This window comes from Vulpes vulpes, chromosome 9 (genome assembly GCF_048418805.1).
Source record: "Vulpes vulpes isolate BD-2025 chromosome 9, VulVul3, whole genome shotgun sequence".
Taxonomy (NCBI): domain Eukaryota; kingdom Metazoa; phylum Chordata; class Mammalia; order Carnivora; family Canidae; genus Vulpes; species Vulpes vulpes.
The window spans coordinates 24,711,624-24,728,351 of record NC_132788.1 but is presented as its reverse complement, the minus strand read 5'-3'; the positions used below and the strand labels follow the sequence as shown (position 1 = coordinate 24,728,351).

The 16,728-nt window shown below is 41.0% G+C and overlaps 1 protein-coding gene across 2 annotated transcripts in view; it reads left to right on the top strand.

The window, feature by feature from the left end:
* The first annotated feature begins 16,502 nt into the window (after positions 1-16,502).
* The window catches only part of PINX1 (PIN2 (TERF1) interacting telomerase inhibitor 1), an 84,929-nt gene continuing 84,703 nt past the window's right edge, over positions 16,503-16,728 (top strand). Inside the window, exon 1 of one of the 2 annotated variants that reach the window (XM_026007822.2) lies at positions 16,503-16,676. In XM_026007822.2, coding sequence (XP_025863607.2) covers positions 16,658-16,676 — 19 coding nt within the window. In that variant the 5' untranslated portion in view covers positions 16,503-16,657. Of the gene's footprint in view, positions 16,702-16,728 lie in introns of both variants that reach the window. The other variant, XM_072719632.1, reaches the window with a different exon arrangement.

Sequence of the window (16,728 nt, the reverse complement as noted above, 5' to 3'; positions counted from 1 at the left end):
CCTCTCAGATATCTAGGAATTTCCAGAGTTGTGTCATAGGCCAATGCCAGGCAGGGCTGTCCAGATGGACCTAGAAAGGTGGTCATGGTATCTGAGTGTCTGGGATAGGAGAGGTGATGGACAGTTGGGGCCAGAAAGCAATTTAAAAAAAAAAAGAAAGAAAGAAATTCAAGCCAGGATCAAGAAGTGGGAGCCTAGAGGCCTAAAAGAGATAAATCTGGAAGTAGGAACTGGGACATCATGAGAATCAAAACTGTGGGACATCAGGAGAATCAAAGCTCTGTGGCAGGGCAGCGCTGCTCGGAACAGGCAGGCATGTTAGGACAAACGGTGTCCACATGGGACCCCAAACACAGGCAGATGGATGTCATTCCCACTTTTCTGCCTCAGGAGAATGCTAACTGTGTCCCATGGTTTCTGATACTTCGACAAACTTCTGTCATCTGTGCCTATAATGGGTTTCCAGCATGCCTTGGACTGAGTGGATAAAGTCGACCTAAGTTTTCCAGCAAAATACTTCGTCCTATTTCACATACAGACAATACTTTTAAAGGGAGCATGCATGGCCCTTTTTGCATTAATAAACAGAACATATGTACTTAAATTATTCTGATATAATAAAGAAAAATGTGTCATTACGATTTAAAAGTTCTGACAATATAAAAAAATATATTGCAAAAAATAAAATTTTCTGTAATTCCTTTCCTATTCCACTGAAAATGCCAATATTGGCAGTTTGGAATATAGTCTCAAATTTTTCCGTGCATATGCTAACTGTATATGTTATGTATATGTAGATTATTACCAATACTTTTTATTTTTAAAAGTGGGATTTTTAAAAATGGGGTGCCTATAATTTTGCAAATGGTAGTATTTACTGTCTCTAAAAAGAAAGTTTTTTAAAGGGACTTTAAACATGAATTAACTCTATGTAAGTCAAAAATGTCTGAAAAGACTTCTAGAGATTTCCTTAAAACAACAACAACAACAAAAACCTAGTGTGAGTACTTGTGTTCCATGATCATGGCCTCCTCTTCACCATCTCCTCAGTCATCAATGACCCCAGCTGGTAGCTTAACAGGTCTATGATTCTATGGGATTCTAGGTCCAAAGATAGCCACCACCCAGGAATCTCTCTCATCTGTTACCCATGCTGAGATCACTACTGGACAGATTAAGATGGTGCCCTTGGTGTGCAATGAAAAAACAAAACTGTATGCACTCCAACACAAACAGGATTTCTTTAGTTCCTTTTCCACATCAGGTGTTGTCATGTGAGAACTTCATTTAGGGCATTCATTAAATTGCTCCATTTAACCAGCACCACAACCCATTGAAAGAGGTACCATTATTGTCCTTAACAAACAAGGCACAGAACATTTAGTAGCTTGCCCAGGGTCAGCAACTGGTAAAGGACCGAAAAAGATGAAAGAGGGACAGAGACATGAAAAATAAGGAAGGGGCAGATTGAGCCCCAAGAACTGCCTATACTTCTCAGGGCAAACAGCAGTGGCCACCTGGGGTATTACAGTGCTACAGCTCATTATGCGTCCTGGTAGGTTTTTCTTATAGCAACCCCTTTGGATAACAGATACGGAATCGGAGAGAGGACATTAATTTGCAGGTGTCAGAGCTAGATTTGAATCCTCTAACTTTGGAACTTACTCTGTTAATTGCTGCACTCCAGAGGATCACCATGGGGAGGGCAGATTACATCAATAGAGTTTCATTGACTATGGACTGCTTACCTAGAGAGAAGCAGAAGCCAAAAAGAAGATTCTAGAAGGCATCAGGGAGAGGCAAGAATGAGGCTTGGGAAACCTCTTTGGGAGATTTCAGAATCTCTACTCATAACTGCCATGGTCCCTGCCTGACAGGATGCTTTCCCACTCTCAGGATGGGGCAGGGTGTTGGGGAGCTCAGCTAGCAGCTCAGGTCTGGAAATCCACTCAAGCACTGACTAGGTAGGCTACCACACATCCTTTTCCATCACCCTGACTCCCACCTTGTGAGGTCTACTCATTCCCTTTGCAAGCATCTCCCTGCCCTCATCCCTATCACCCTCCCCTCTCCCACCTGCAGCCCTGAAAACATCTTAAGATATAAGAAACTAAAGTGTCACCACCTCACTCAGGTGCTAGAGAAGGCTAATCTAAGACAATAAAGAAAAGAACTGTAAGGCACCAAGGAAGTCAGATTTTTTTTTTTTTTTTTGACATTATTGTGTGAATTTGATCTCTGGAAGTGATTTTTCCACTGCTGAGTTTTACAGATTTTGTAAAGGCTAAAGCTTGAAGTCCTAACATTTTGATAGGAAGTATAAACAGAGGAGAAATTTCAGGACAGAACTGCTGCCAGGAAGCCAGAAGGCATTTCTGGACTGGGATCAATAGAGAGCCTTCCCTTCACACAGCTCTTAGCTAGGTTTTGTCTTCCTATTTGAGCTTCTATAACATACAAATACTGCAAGAGAGGACAAGAAAATCAATTAAAGGAGGCCTAGAAGATGAGAGCCCTGAATTGGTATTATCTGGGCATGTCGACTTAACAAAAAAAAGTCAGATACATTCTCCTGACTCAAAAGTCAGGCAACAGAAATCAGGTTGAGTTTGGAGGAGATTACGTAGCAAGATAAGATATTCTCCCCCCTCACATATACACCCTACCAGGGAATGGGCAGATAAGTCTCAGCAAGATATCATATCAAGCACCCATTTCTGGTGTTTTGGATCTGAGAGTGGGAAGGTGCTTCTTAGCTTGTGTTCCTCAATGGCCTGAGGCAGGCTTTGGCAAGACTGCAGGAGAAACCCTCTGGAGAGGGGATGAGTCTTCCATTGTTTGCATAACTGTATTGGTACATTTGGTGAGCTTATAATAGACAAAGCTCCCCTGCTAACTGACAAAAACAGACTCCATGGGCTGTGTATCCCCAAAAGCTGGTGGAGGGAGGGTGGAGGAGAGGCCTACAGTGACGTTCTGGGGCAGAATTAGCTTTAAATAAATAAGAAAACAAAGCTATTTCCATCAGCCTGCTTCCAGGCTCCCCTCCCTCCATGGCCACAGTGTACAGTTCTGTGGAAATTCTGGATGCTCTTTGAAATGTTTACAGTTTGTTTTTGGTGACAGACAGTGGTGGTGATGGGTGGCGTTTTTTTTGTTTGTTTTTTGTGTTTTGTTTTGTTTTGTTTTGTAAGAGAAGTAATTCAGAGCACATATCTCATTTTCTGCTTTATGCCATGTTAGGTTCATCTGTCTTCACTGGTGAAAATTGATTTGAAGGTCAAATCTGGTTTGTTAACTTAAAACTTTCATGGTACTAGTTTGCTACTGTGTAGGATAATTTTACTTTTTAAAGACTTTTGTGAGTATACATAGCTGGCACACAAATTGTAGAAAACTTGAAACATTCAGAAAGTATTAGGAACGTCTACTTCCAGCCACAATGGAATAACAGGGACTGGATTTATCCATCCATCTGGAACAACACAAAAGTGGACAAAAGATAGAAAACACCGGTTGTCAGACACTGAGTGGTAGGCAGTGAATAACTGTGCTTCTTGTCCTGAAAGATGGGATGTAAGGGATGTGAGCCTTATGATTGATATTGTTTCCTGCCTGGAAAGAGTTTTCAGGCTGCACATGGATGGAGGAGGGACCCCAGCAGAACCCAGAGGTCTCACAGAGTTGGGGAGACACAGATCAAGGTAGCTAGAAACCACAGAGCTATCTTTGGAGAAAAGAGAACTATACTGAAGGCTCCCCATACCATCAGTGGGGTCCCGTCCAGTCTTCCAGTGAGCACTGAGCAGGGAACCCATGTACAGAAACTGCTGGGGAAGAACTACCTGAGAAAAGTAGGCAGAAAAACCCCCAGAGCCTATGCAAGGCCAAGAATAACCTGTGTTTCCCGAGCAGGAAGAAGTCTGAACACATGGAACATTAAATGGTATCCTCAGAAGAGTCTTCTCTCAGTTGTGGGACCAGATTACACCTAAACTAAAAGACCAGTGGGCACCCACCTAACAAAAATTAAGAGAAAGTCTCAAGAAGATCATATTGTTCCCCAAAAACCTAACCTGAGAACAAAATATGTAAAGGAATACGAATCTCCAACAGCCAACAATATGACACAGAATTCGTGTCATGACATAAAAACATTATTAGTTGTGTAAAGAAGCAAGAATATATGAACCATAACCAGGAGGAAATTTTAACAGGCATTTGGAGGATCAAAAAATAACCATAACCTTACCAACAAGAAATAAGCTTAATGGTTCAGGTATTTTGACCTTTTAGGCTTTTATTTGGTACATATATTTCTTTTAAGATTTTATGTATGTATGTATGTATGTATGTATGCATGTATTGGGGGGGGAGAGAGAGAGAGAGAAAGAAAGAAGGAGAAGGAGGGAAGGAGGAAGGGAGGGAGGGAGGGATGGGGAGAGAGAATCTGAAGCAGACTCCACACTGAGTGCAGAACCCCATGCAGGGCTTGATGTCACAATCGTGAAACCATGACCTGAGGTGAAACCAAGAGTTGGGCACAATCAACTGAGCCACCCAGGTGCCCCTTGGTACCTACTTTTTAAATTACTAAAATTACATGAACTATAGATGATCAGATGTAGGTACAACTTGGTTAAGTACTTCCCCATGTGTTTTCTTTCTTTCTTCCTCCCTCCCTTCCTTCCTCCCTTTCTTCCTCCCTCTCTCCCTTCCTTTCTTCTTCTTCTTCCTTCTTCTTCCTTCTTCTTCTCCTTCTCCTTCTCCTTCTCCTTCTTCTTTTGATAAGAACCAGCACTCATTTGGGTTACTTCAAATAATAGGAAGCATATTGTAAGGAGACCACCAGGTAATAAGGAATGAAGGGTCTTATCTAAATTGACCAAGGGAGAAAAAAGACAAATAACTGGGCCTTGCAGGAACTGAAGGGACGAGAATTGCTCAGAACCAGAGAAGCTCCAGCACATCAGCCAGACATGTGACTATTCCCTCCATTGCCCCACCTTAACAAGCTTTGCCCCTCATGTTCTCAGTATTCCTTTTATACACCAACTTGCTGCTTCTGTTGTACAGAATGGTTTCTGGCATGGATCATTCAAACCACCTGACTTCAACCAAATTGAGAACACTTTACATTAAGAGTTTGAGAGCAGAGATGACAATGACACCCATTCTCTTGGTTGTGATCCCATGACAAGGACCCTAGCTAGCATGGTTAGGACATTCTTCCCATTTCTTCCAGTTCAGGAAGCTATGGCTGAAAGCAGAGGCAGTGTGGGTAAGCCTCCTCCAGTCAAAACTTGCCTGCACTGGATGACTATCCAAGAAAAAGTCAAATGTTGGCATATATATGTGACCATCATCTGAACAGAAAGGATACATGGACTACAGCAACATCCTTCATGATCACAGGGCTCAACTTCCAGCTCTTGGCCGTCAAGACAGGGCCATCCACATCCAGCAAATTTGCTTTAGTAGAAGCAGGGAATTGTTTTTCATGGATCATTTCTCCATAAAATCCTGTAAAAGGAGTGAGAGTCTATTTACTATTGGATTTGTTACTCTATCTTATTTAGAGGTTGGTACAACATTACTTTCAAGTCCTTGTATTTATGTAAATGAAAACATCCCCAACATCTTATCTTAAACATTATCAGTGTTATTTTTGGCCCCAACAATCCATTATGAAACTTTCAAGCATAAAGTAAAACTGGAAGAATCTTATAGTGAATATCCACCAAAGTTTTACTACACTTGTTCTATCACACATTCACATATCTATCCTCTCTCCGTCCATTAATCCCACGTATGTCGGGTGCATCTCAAAGTAAGTGGCAGACATCAGAATATATTCCCTTAAATAGTTCAGCACAAATTGTGTTACCTAAGTTTCAATGTTTGTTAACAGGTTTTTCCATGTCTACACAATAAAATGTAAAATCATAAGAGTCCACCTCTGAGTTCCCCCCAAAGAGGCATTAAACCGCATAGCTGAAATGGTGATCAAAATCTATCACACCATTATCACCCCTGAGAGTTTCCTTGTGCCTCTTCCCAATTTGTGCTCCACTCCCCAGAGACAACAGTTGTTCTGATTTTTTCACACCTGGATTTGTTTTGCTCTTCTAGAATTTCATGAGTGGAATCATAGAGTATATACTTCTTTCCCTGAGCATCATGTTTTCTTGATTAATTCAGGGGACAGCAAACTTTTTCCTAATATCTTTAGGTAGTAAATATTTTAGCCTTTGGGACCATACAGTCTCTTGAAGCTACTGAATTCTGCTGATGTAGCCAGAAAACAGCTCAACAAGAGTTATCATTAAGTGAGGGTGGCTGTTCCAATAAAACTCCATTTACAAACACAGGTAGCCAGCCCATAGGCCATGGTTTGTCAATCCCATTGAATGTTGTTGTATGTGTCAGTAGTTTCTTTTTCCCCACTGCTCAGTATCCCATTGCAGGAATGTGCCACTTTATTTATCCATCTGCCAGGTGCTGATCACTAGGACTGGTTCTAGTTTTTAATTATTATGAATAAAGCCTCTATGAACATTCTTGTGTAAGTGTTTTTGTAAAAAGTAAATACCTAGAAGTGGAATTGCTGGCTCATAGGGTAGGTTTATTTTTACCTTTATTCTAAATACATTAAAAAAAAAAAAAAAAACCAACAAAATAGCTACCAGGCATCACTATTTCTTTCTTTCTTTTTTTTGCCAGAGAGAGATAATTATAACCATGTTCTTTAGAATTTTCTTCTCTCACTGAAACTTTTCTCTCCCTCTTGCCCTTTCCTTACTTTTTTAAAAAATTTATTTATTCATGAGAGACACACAGAGTCAGAGACATAGGCAGAGGGAGCAGCAGGCTCCATGCAGGGAGCCCGGTGTGGGACTCGATCCTGGGCCTCCAGGACCATGCCCTGGGCTAAAGGCAGGTGCTAAACCACTGAGCCATTCAGACATCCCCCTTTCCTTACTTCCAAAGGGGGGGTCACCACAAACAGAACTTTTAAAACATTCTTTACCTCTATAACCTGGCTGCTTCTTCCTATTTCCTAGCTCGAACTGCCAAGAGGAAGACTGATTAGTTCAGCTCATCACCATCATCCCATGCTTGACTAGCTTTTTATGGTGCTACGCACCAGTGGGTATTTGTTTCTTATGGAGTGGCTGCATACCTCATCCAATAAGTTCTGGCCTGGCAAAGTGGTTCAGAGATGAAAGATGGGGCTTCTATAAAGGAAACAACCCAGGGCTGCCACTCCTAGCTGAGCAGTTTCCCATAGCAAGGATGGTAAATGTGGCTGGTGTCTTAACTGACATATAAATATAACAATTAATAATTCCCCTATTGTTGGGTACTTACATTGTTTTCAATTTTTCATCTCACATCTTAGGCTGCAAGATACTTTGGAATACAAATATTTACATAAAATTGGTAACATTTCCTTCTAGACTCCCTAGAAACTATATTACTGGGTGTAAATATCTGACATCAACAATTTTCCCACTTTGGCATAAACATTACCTGCAGGGCTCAGTAAAACACACAGGGCTGGGACCCATCCTAGAGTTTCTGTTTTAGGAGGTCTAGTGTGGAGCATGAAGAATTTGCATTTCTAACAAGTTCCCAGGTGATGCTGACATGGGAAGAGGATTTTTTCTCTCCTTCTGATGCTTTTATAGCACTCTGTGCCACTTTAAAATATTTAACACATTCTGGGATCCCTGAGTGGCTCAGCGGGTTTAGCGCCTGCCTTCGGCCTGGGGCATGGTCCTGGAGTCCCAGGATCAGGTCCCACGTAAGGCTCCCTGCATGGAGCCTGCTTCTTCCTCTGCCTGTGTCTCTGCCTCTCTTGCTCTCTGTGTCTATCCTGAATACATAAATAAAAATTAAATTAAAAAATATTTAACACAATCTGCCTTGCCTGAGAATTAAGTTTGCCCATATTCATTTCCTCCCTAGAACAGGAGCTCCATAGGTTCTGTATTGTTTATTGTTCTGTATTGTATTGTTTATCTTTGTATGCTCTAAAGTGCTAAGCAAGAATAGTGTTAAAAACAAAAAAGCTTGTTATGTTGTTAATCTGCCACCTAATTTCCTTGTTATTGTCTTCTTGTAGTATTAATGCTGTCCCAAGTTCCCCCAATTTTATTTGCAGACACTTAAAACTAGTTGCCACTTAAATTTTGTTTGCTTGCTTCAATTTCTGATAAGCAATAGCTGTAATTTTACATGCCTGGATTTTACACCCCCTCTTGTCATTAAGTACCCTTGATTTACATTTTCCTTGGTATGGGTGATAGTGGAAGGAGGTTGTGAATGAAGACAGGATGGCTTGGCTTAACTTAAACGTGCCAAAAAGGTCTAAGCTAAGACCTTAAAATTAAATTTTACCATTAGCATCCTTAAAATAAAAATGAGATATTTATAAAAGACTTTGAAAGTAGTAAAGCCCTCTCCAAATTATGGAATTTTAAAAATGATTTATTTATTTATATATTTATTTATTTGAGAGAGAGAGAAAGAGACAGAGAGAGAGACAGAGAAGCAAGCTCCCCACTTAGCAGAAAGCCTGAGGCAAGGCTCAATCCTAGGACCCTGAGATCATGACCTGAGCCAAAGGCAGATGCTTAACCAACTGAGCCATGTGTCACTGTGACACTGAGCAGGTGTCCCTAAATTATCAAACTTTTAATATGACACCCTAGGTCATATAATTTACAGAGGAGAGGAAAACATTTTGAAAGTAACTTGCCCAACACTATCCCTGTCACAGATCACAGAGATAAAACTCAAGACATATTTAGAACATTTGAACCAAAATGCAGAAACAAAAAAAAATGGATAAATGGCACGGTCAGACCAAAGTTATGAGAGTCCCCATGAGTTTGTATTACAGGAACTGGAAAGGTTCCTCTGACTCAGATTTGCATTATTTCCACACCCAACAGAATAAAGGCAAAATGTTTTGAATGAACTGACCCTAATTGCCTCAGAACATCTTTAAGTGGGAATCTTCCTCTCTGGTTTATTTCACCTGATCCTACAACCTCCTTCATCCAAGGTATGTTATCTAAAGCAGGACCTACAATCCACTTCCTAGATTTGTTTTTGGTATAAGGTCAATGCACCAAGGAAAGAACCTGTTTGCAATTATGTATATGAAATGCTCACTATCCTTAAAAATAAAAAAAAAGATTTGAGAGAGAGAGAGAGAGAGAGAGAGAGCACATGCCCACAAGTGGGGGAGGGGCAGAGAGAGAAGGAAAGAGAGAATCTTCAGTAGACTCCCCAGTGAGCATGTAGCCCAATGAAAGGCTCAATCCCAGGGCCCAGAGATCATGACCTGAGCTGAAACCAACAGTGGGCTGCTCAACTGATTGAGCTACCCAGGTACTCCACTTACCATCTTTTTTCACAAAGTTTTCCCAGCTTGATAGGATGAAGCTTGTCCTCTACTAGATTTCTCAAAAAAGGATCATGAGTTGTGGCATGTTTAAAACTGGTTTTCTACAGACTTGACACTCGATGGATAACTAGGCTGGATATAAAATTCATGATTCATATTTTCTTTCGTTGAGTTTCTTAAAAATTGCTGCTCTCTGGTTGCCTTGCTTTCTACATTGACATTGAGAGGTCTGATGACCTAATTCTTTTGCCCTTATTTTTAAAAATTAATTATGTCCATTAATTAACATCTAATAATTTTATATTATGTATATATTACACACTTATTATAATGTCCAATAATTTTATTATTTCACTTAGGGATTTTTCTCTGTAAGAAAGTCTAATAATTTTGCTAGAATATGTCTTGGAGTTGATTGTTGTAGCTCAATTTTCCCAAGTACTTGATGGACTTTTAAAATATGAAGAATCAGATCCTCTTTTATTTCTGGAGAGTTTTCTTGAGTAATAGTCTCTTCTATCTCAACAGCTATCCGGCACTGATTAAACTTTTTCTTTATTTCATTTTCACTTTCTCAGTTGTTTGCTTAGCTTTCTTCAATATCTCCTATTAACTTTTAATTTGAATATATTCCTTTAGGCACCTTGTAATTTTGTTCTCATTTCTGATATGCTTTTGCTATTTTACTTCCATTTCCTTCCTGTGTTCAATCAATTTGCATTTAATTTCTTCCTGTTTTTTCTTTTGTGTGTGTGTGTGTGCATTTCTGTTAGTCTGAATTTCTGACTCAAACTTGTTTTGTCCCCTCCACATCACCAAGTAATTAATTTGATATGGAATTTTATCTACAGTTTTCTTCTTTTTTTTTTTCTACAGTTGTCTTCTGTTTTTGGTTGTTTTTGCAGGTGTAGATTTTCATCAGCTGAAATGTTTCCATTTTCACTTTCTGTTTTCTTCTTATAGAAGCCTCATATAGGGGCACCGGGGTGGTTCAGTGGTTGAGCACCTGCCTTTGGCTCAGGTCGTGATCCCAGGGTCCTGAGATTGAGGACCTCAGGATAATAATAATTACTATTATTCATGAATGAATAAATAAATAATAAAAAATCTTTTTTAAAAAAAGAAACCTTGTATAGATGAAGACTATTTTTGTTTATTAACTTCATGGACAGGCTCTTTGTTAAGAGGCAGGTTTTTTTTTTTAATATTTTATTTTATTTTTGAAAGACACACAGAGAGAGGCAGAGACATAGGCATAGGGACAAGCAGGATCCCCGCAGAAAGCTTGATGTGGGACTCGATCCCAGGACCCTGGGATCATGACCTGAGCCAAATGCAGGTGCTCAACCACTGAGCCATCAGGTGCCCCAAGAGGTAGTTTTTAAGACTTCTACTTCAAGAGCACTACCTGATCTCAGTGTGGCAAAGTGCCCTTTCAAATGGTGGTTCTCTTTTTAGAGTGTGTGAAGGGGGAAATTGGAGAAAAAAATATGTGTTCCTTAATTCTTTCAAATTCTCTTTTATCTTGCAGGACTCTAAATTCCCTCCACTTACTCTTTTTTTTTTTTTAATCACCTAGTTTCCAAAGAGACTTTCAGACACAATTAAATTGGTTCATTGCTACATAGAATCATCAGTATTCATACTTGATCTCTGGCTGCTTTCAACATTGTTGACCACTTCATCATTCTCTTAAATAATCCCCCCCTGCTTTTCATCTTACTTCTGACGCAAAACCTTCCATCTCTCCTAGGAGTCTCATTCTTCTCTTCTGGCCATTAAATGTTAGACTTCCTCAAAGCCTGGCCTTTTGCTCTTCTCATTCCATATTCCTTCTGGATGCACACTTCACTGTCCATGGCTTTGTTTAATGTCGAATTTGCATGATTCCCAGCTTTTATCTCTAGCCCAAAGTTGTCCCCTGAGCTCTAGACTCCTATGTCTAATTGATGATGCTCATACTCAAAGACATCTCAATCATATCATGTCTGATACTTAGTTTGTTTTATCCCTTATGCCCAAATGCCACCATTTCAGTTACAGAAATTTTGAGATTCTTGACAGCTTTCTCTCTCAACTCCCAAATATCCAGGTTATCATCAATTTCTATTGACCTTACCTTCTAAAAGTCTTTTGAATATAAAAAAAACAACTAATCATCACTTTTACAACCACCTTCATTTTTCACCTTAACTACAATTGCCTGCTAATTGGATTCCCTATAAATACCTTTCCGCCTTCAATCTGTTCTGTTCATACAACAAACCATAGGGAGCTTTCAGAAACTATAATGTGTATTACTCCCCAGCTTAAAAAGTTTTCAATGGCTTCCCATAGTTCTTGAGATAAAGATCCAAATCCTAATTATGATCCACAAGGCCTTATAAGAACTGGCCTCTTACTCAATTATGTGCTCTTACTTTCCCTTGCTCTGCATTCAGCCACATCAAGCCTTGGAATAGGCCATGGTTTAATTCACTTCTCACTTTCTTTCTTTTTTTCCGAGGATGGCATATAATATCACTTTATTTCACAGGGCAGAGGTTATGTAACTGGACACTACGTGAAGCATTAGAAGCCAACTGATACATATGTTCAGGGCAGGCCGCAGAGATGTTCCTCTTCTAGAAGTTCTGTTTTTTATTGTGGCTTATGGCAACCATGCAACATGCAGGGGGTGACCCTGGAGGCCACATGGGGCAAGCTGTTTTGTCCTAACTCTCCTCCTCCAAATATATCTTCTTTAGCCAGTCAGGGATTTTTATAAAAAGCCTTGTGGTTTTCATGAAAAAAAAAAACAAACAAAAACAAAAAACTACTACGCATTATAGCTTTTGCCCCAAATCACCACAAAACTTGAACTATTTTGGTTAAATAACCCTTTAAAAGCCGACAGAAGAAAGAAACCTATTGTGAAACTGTCTAAATCCCTTGAATGTTATTTCCTCACAGTCAGACATGGTGAGAAAGCACATTCTTTTGGATTAATAATGAAGGTTTACAAAGCAGAGAAAAGCTGTGTGGGCTTTGGCTAGCTGGCTCTCCCCTCAGGAGCCCTAAACATCATCTTCTGTTGCTTTTCCTGATATGAGAGGCTTTTCACATCTTGGAGAGCCTGATGTCATAGGTGACCATGTTGAAGTTGTCCCAGGGAAAGAGCTTCTTCTCCAGGCGGTTATAGTCAAGCATGCTGTTGTACTTGTAGCGGTTCTTGAATGGGATGGTCAGGGCCTTGCTGTGCCCCATGCCTGTGTAATAGACAAAGCCGATGGTGGCATCAGGTGATAAGTAGCTGCTGACACTGTACAAGTAGCCACAGATGAGGAAGGCATTGGTTACTGACTGCTCATGGATATTAGTCTCCCAGGTTTGTTCAAGTTCCAGACTCTCTGGGTTCATAATGGCACCTTTGGCTTCCTGGCCACTGTATACTTCTCACTTCCTTGTGGAAGCTTTCTTGAATTTTCCTAAATCCTCTCTTATATTCTATCCTAGCCTCATGTCTTTCTCTTTCCAGTATTTATCTCAGGTCTAATTTTATATTTATGTATGTAGTTACTTGATTCATGTCTATCTTCTCTGCAAACTCAAAAGGGTAAGGGTCATGACTGTTTTTGTTCACCTTTGTAACTCCAGCAGAAAGCACAATGTCTGAAACAAATATTTGTTGAAATAATCATTCTAACTTCTACTTCCTTTAAAATTATAACAGTGCTTTATTGAATACTGTATTGAGTGCTTTCTATGTGCCAGGTGCCATTTTAAGCACTTGACATATATCAAATCATCTCATTATTCCTCTTAATAGAGGAATGGGGAGGTAATGTAATCTGCCCAGAGACACAGCAGGTTACCAGCTAGTAAGTGACAGAACTAAGATTTGAACCCAGGAAGTCTGGCTTCGGAATCCAACTTCTTAAATATTATTATATTCTTTTTAATGCTCATATCACTGACTTACGCTTTTCTTTTCTTTTAGGTTTTTATTTATTCATGAAAGACACAGAGAGAAAGGCAGAGACACAGGCAGAGGGAGAAGGAGGCTCCGTGCAAGGAGCCTGATGTGGGACTCGATCCCAGGACTCCAGGATCATGCCCTGAGCCAAAGGCAGGCGCTTAACCACTGAGCCACCCAGGCATCCCAAGTTATGCTTTTCTGATTAGAGTAATTTTATGAGAGTCTTTCAGACCTGGAAATAATCTCAGTGATCATCCTTTCTTTATAGATTGGATCAGTGATATCAAAAGAAGTGAAATATTTGTCCTCCCCACCATGACTTGCCCAAGATCACACTGTAAGCTGGTAGCAGAATTTAGACTCTGTCATGTTTTCTGCTTTTTTCCTTGCCTTATATCAGCCTGGTGCCTCTTAGGAATGAGCTCAGATTAACTGGAAACATTCAGTTCTATTTAATAGACAAAAATTTTAGTGATATACCTGACATATAGTATAAAGATGTAGTACAACATGTGAGAATTCTTTTTTGCAACTGTACAGAATGTGTAACTAGCTTTTATAGTGTGTGTGTGTGTGTGTGTGTGTGTGTGTGTGTGGAGTGGGGCAGCGGGGGTGGGTGCTGATTGTGATTCACTAGAGCTAAAGAAACGGGGAATATAAAAAATAGTGAAAGGGGTTATAGGAGAAAGGAGAGAAAATGAGTGGGAAAAATCAGAGAGGGTGACAAAACATGAGAGACTCCTAACTCTGGGAAATGAACAAGGGGTAGCCAAAGGGAAGGTGGGTTGGGGGATGGGGTGACTGGGTGACAGGCACTGTGGGGGGCACTTGACAATGAGCACTGGGTTTTATACTATATGTTGGCAAATCGAACTCCAATAAAAAATATACATTAAAAAAAAGCTAAAGAATTAACAATCATCTGTCTCTTATCTTGGTCTTTGATTGCCTGAAGGAAAGGACTAGGATGGATCCAGGTTCAGTTCTTTAAAGTATATTGAAAGTGTTTGTCACCTTTACCTAAAGGTGTTTTTCATCAAGTACTTTGCTTGAACAGAAGAAAAAAAAATATACTTTAACCCTGAGTTCATTTATACCTTTGGTTGTTTGATGACCTGTGCACAAAGTAAGGTCTGTGGATCATCAGCACCCACATTCTTGGAAGGTTGTTAGATATGCAGAATTTCTGGCCCTATCCCAGACCTGTTGAACCAGAAACTGCATTTTAATAAGATCCTCAGATGATTCACATGCACATTAAAGGTTGAGAAGTACTGCTCTGAGAGGGTCTGCCAAGAAAGAGACTGAAGAATAAGACTGAATGTCTTATACTGAATCCCCTTACTTTTATAAGCATAATATTCACTCTCAGCTGACAATTTAAAACATATAAATAGGATTCTATATATTATTTTTTTAAATTCCAAACTTGACAATAGTTTTTTCAATAGATAATCCTCATTGATATTTCACAAACACAAGAAATGCTGGAGTTGGAACAAATCTTGGAATCCATTAGTCTATCCTGCCTTCACTCAAATGGATAATACCTTCTATAGGATTCCTTTGTGGCCTCTGACTGAACATTTCCTGGAAAGGCAGAAGCTCACCAGATCACAAGGCATAACCATTCCTTGCCATTCACTGCTACACTTAACAATCTTAGTTTAGTTTTGACAACCTATCGCCCGGACCACGGAAACAGTATTGAAAAGTTGTCTCAATCTTCCTAATTATCCAAGAGACAGAACCATCTTCTGCAGTCACATACCAACATCTTTGGTGCTTGAAAATTCTGACTTCCTTATCAATTCACTACTGTCCACTCTTATGTAACTACCTTCTGTTTTCTCCGGCCTCATCAAACAGATCAGCTAATTACCCAAAGACTTGGGTAATCCTGCCTTTCGAATTTTGTGCAAGTCCAACTCCCCACTTAAATCCTGTTCTCTGTGTCACAACTTATGGGGTCCCAGACTTAGCTATAAAAATTCCATTAATTTTGCATCTCCCCACTCCCCTCAGCTCCTGGATATTCACTGATAGAGGTAACTATTCTTTTGTGTTTCTTTTTTCTGATTTTTATGAAACTAGAGAAGTTAACCCTGTTTGTCAGGACTCCTAGTTAAAGGGCAAATTCATCTAGAACAGGAGTCGAGTCCTTCATACAGCTTCTCATGGCACCTGGCTGCTCTCTTTATGTTCTACTTAGGAGGGGAAAGCCTTTATTTTATTTTTTATTTATTCATGATAAACATAGAGAGAGGAGGGGTGGGCAGAGACACAGGCAGAGCGAGAAGCAGGCTCCATGCTGGGAGCCAGACGCGGGACTCGATCTCGGGGACTCCAGGATCGCGCCCTGGGCCAAAGGCAGGCGCCAAACCGCTGAGCCACCCCCGAAAACCTTCTATCTATACCATCACCTGAACTTCCGCGGGAGGGCCACCTGTGCAAAAACACATCCTTCCTAACTGCCTTAGAGTCTCATCGCCAGAATCTCATTAGCGCTCCCCTGGAGACTGAGACACTGCAGGTAAAAGTCACAGATGGCTGCAGAGCCCCTATCATCTTCAAATTATTTTGCTAGGTATTGGTGTGGATACAGAGAGAACTATGATAAAGGCAAAGCTCAGAGCAACTTAGTCTTGCTGAAGTCATGTTACAAAGAGACAAACATTTTGGCCACATTTAGTTCTCTTCCTAAGTTGGGATCCCATAGATAGGTGCTTAGGTACCTGCTTTACCTACCTACCTATCCCAGAGGGTAGAGGTAGGACATTATGAAAAGACACCCTAGTGCAAGGTGTTCCCCTCCAGGTGAGTTTCTCAAACTCCTCAAATGCACCGTTTTAAAACGCGGACCGCCCTAACTCCTGTTGTTTACATATTTCTTGTGAGCTAACAGAGGGCAGAGATCATGTTTTACTTCCAGAAAGCACCGTGCTTGGCATTTAGGAATCAACAGAGAACGACACAGGTAACCCACCCGCGCGCTTGCCCCGGGGCGTTCACCGCCAACCAGCCCAGGACCTCGGCTCCGCCGCCCTCCGACCTGCGCCCCAGAGCGGCTGCGCTCGCGCACCTCCCCAACTCCTTCGCCCCGCCCACTCGCCGCCACGTGGTCGAGGGCCGGGCGCACCTCGACTACGTCACCAGCACGCGCCGGGCCGCCGCGGTCCACCTGGTCTGCCGGCCCCACGCTCCTCGCTTCTCCGCGAGCCGGCTGCTCGGTAGCCGCCGCCGCTCAGGTCCGGAGGCTCGCGGCGTTCCGGGCTGTCGACATGTCGATGCTGGCTGAGCGTGAGTGGAGGGCGCGAGGCTGAAGGTTCCAGGCGACGCCCCCGGGGCGGGC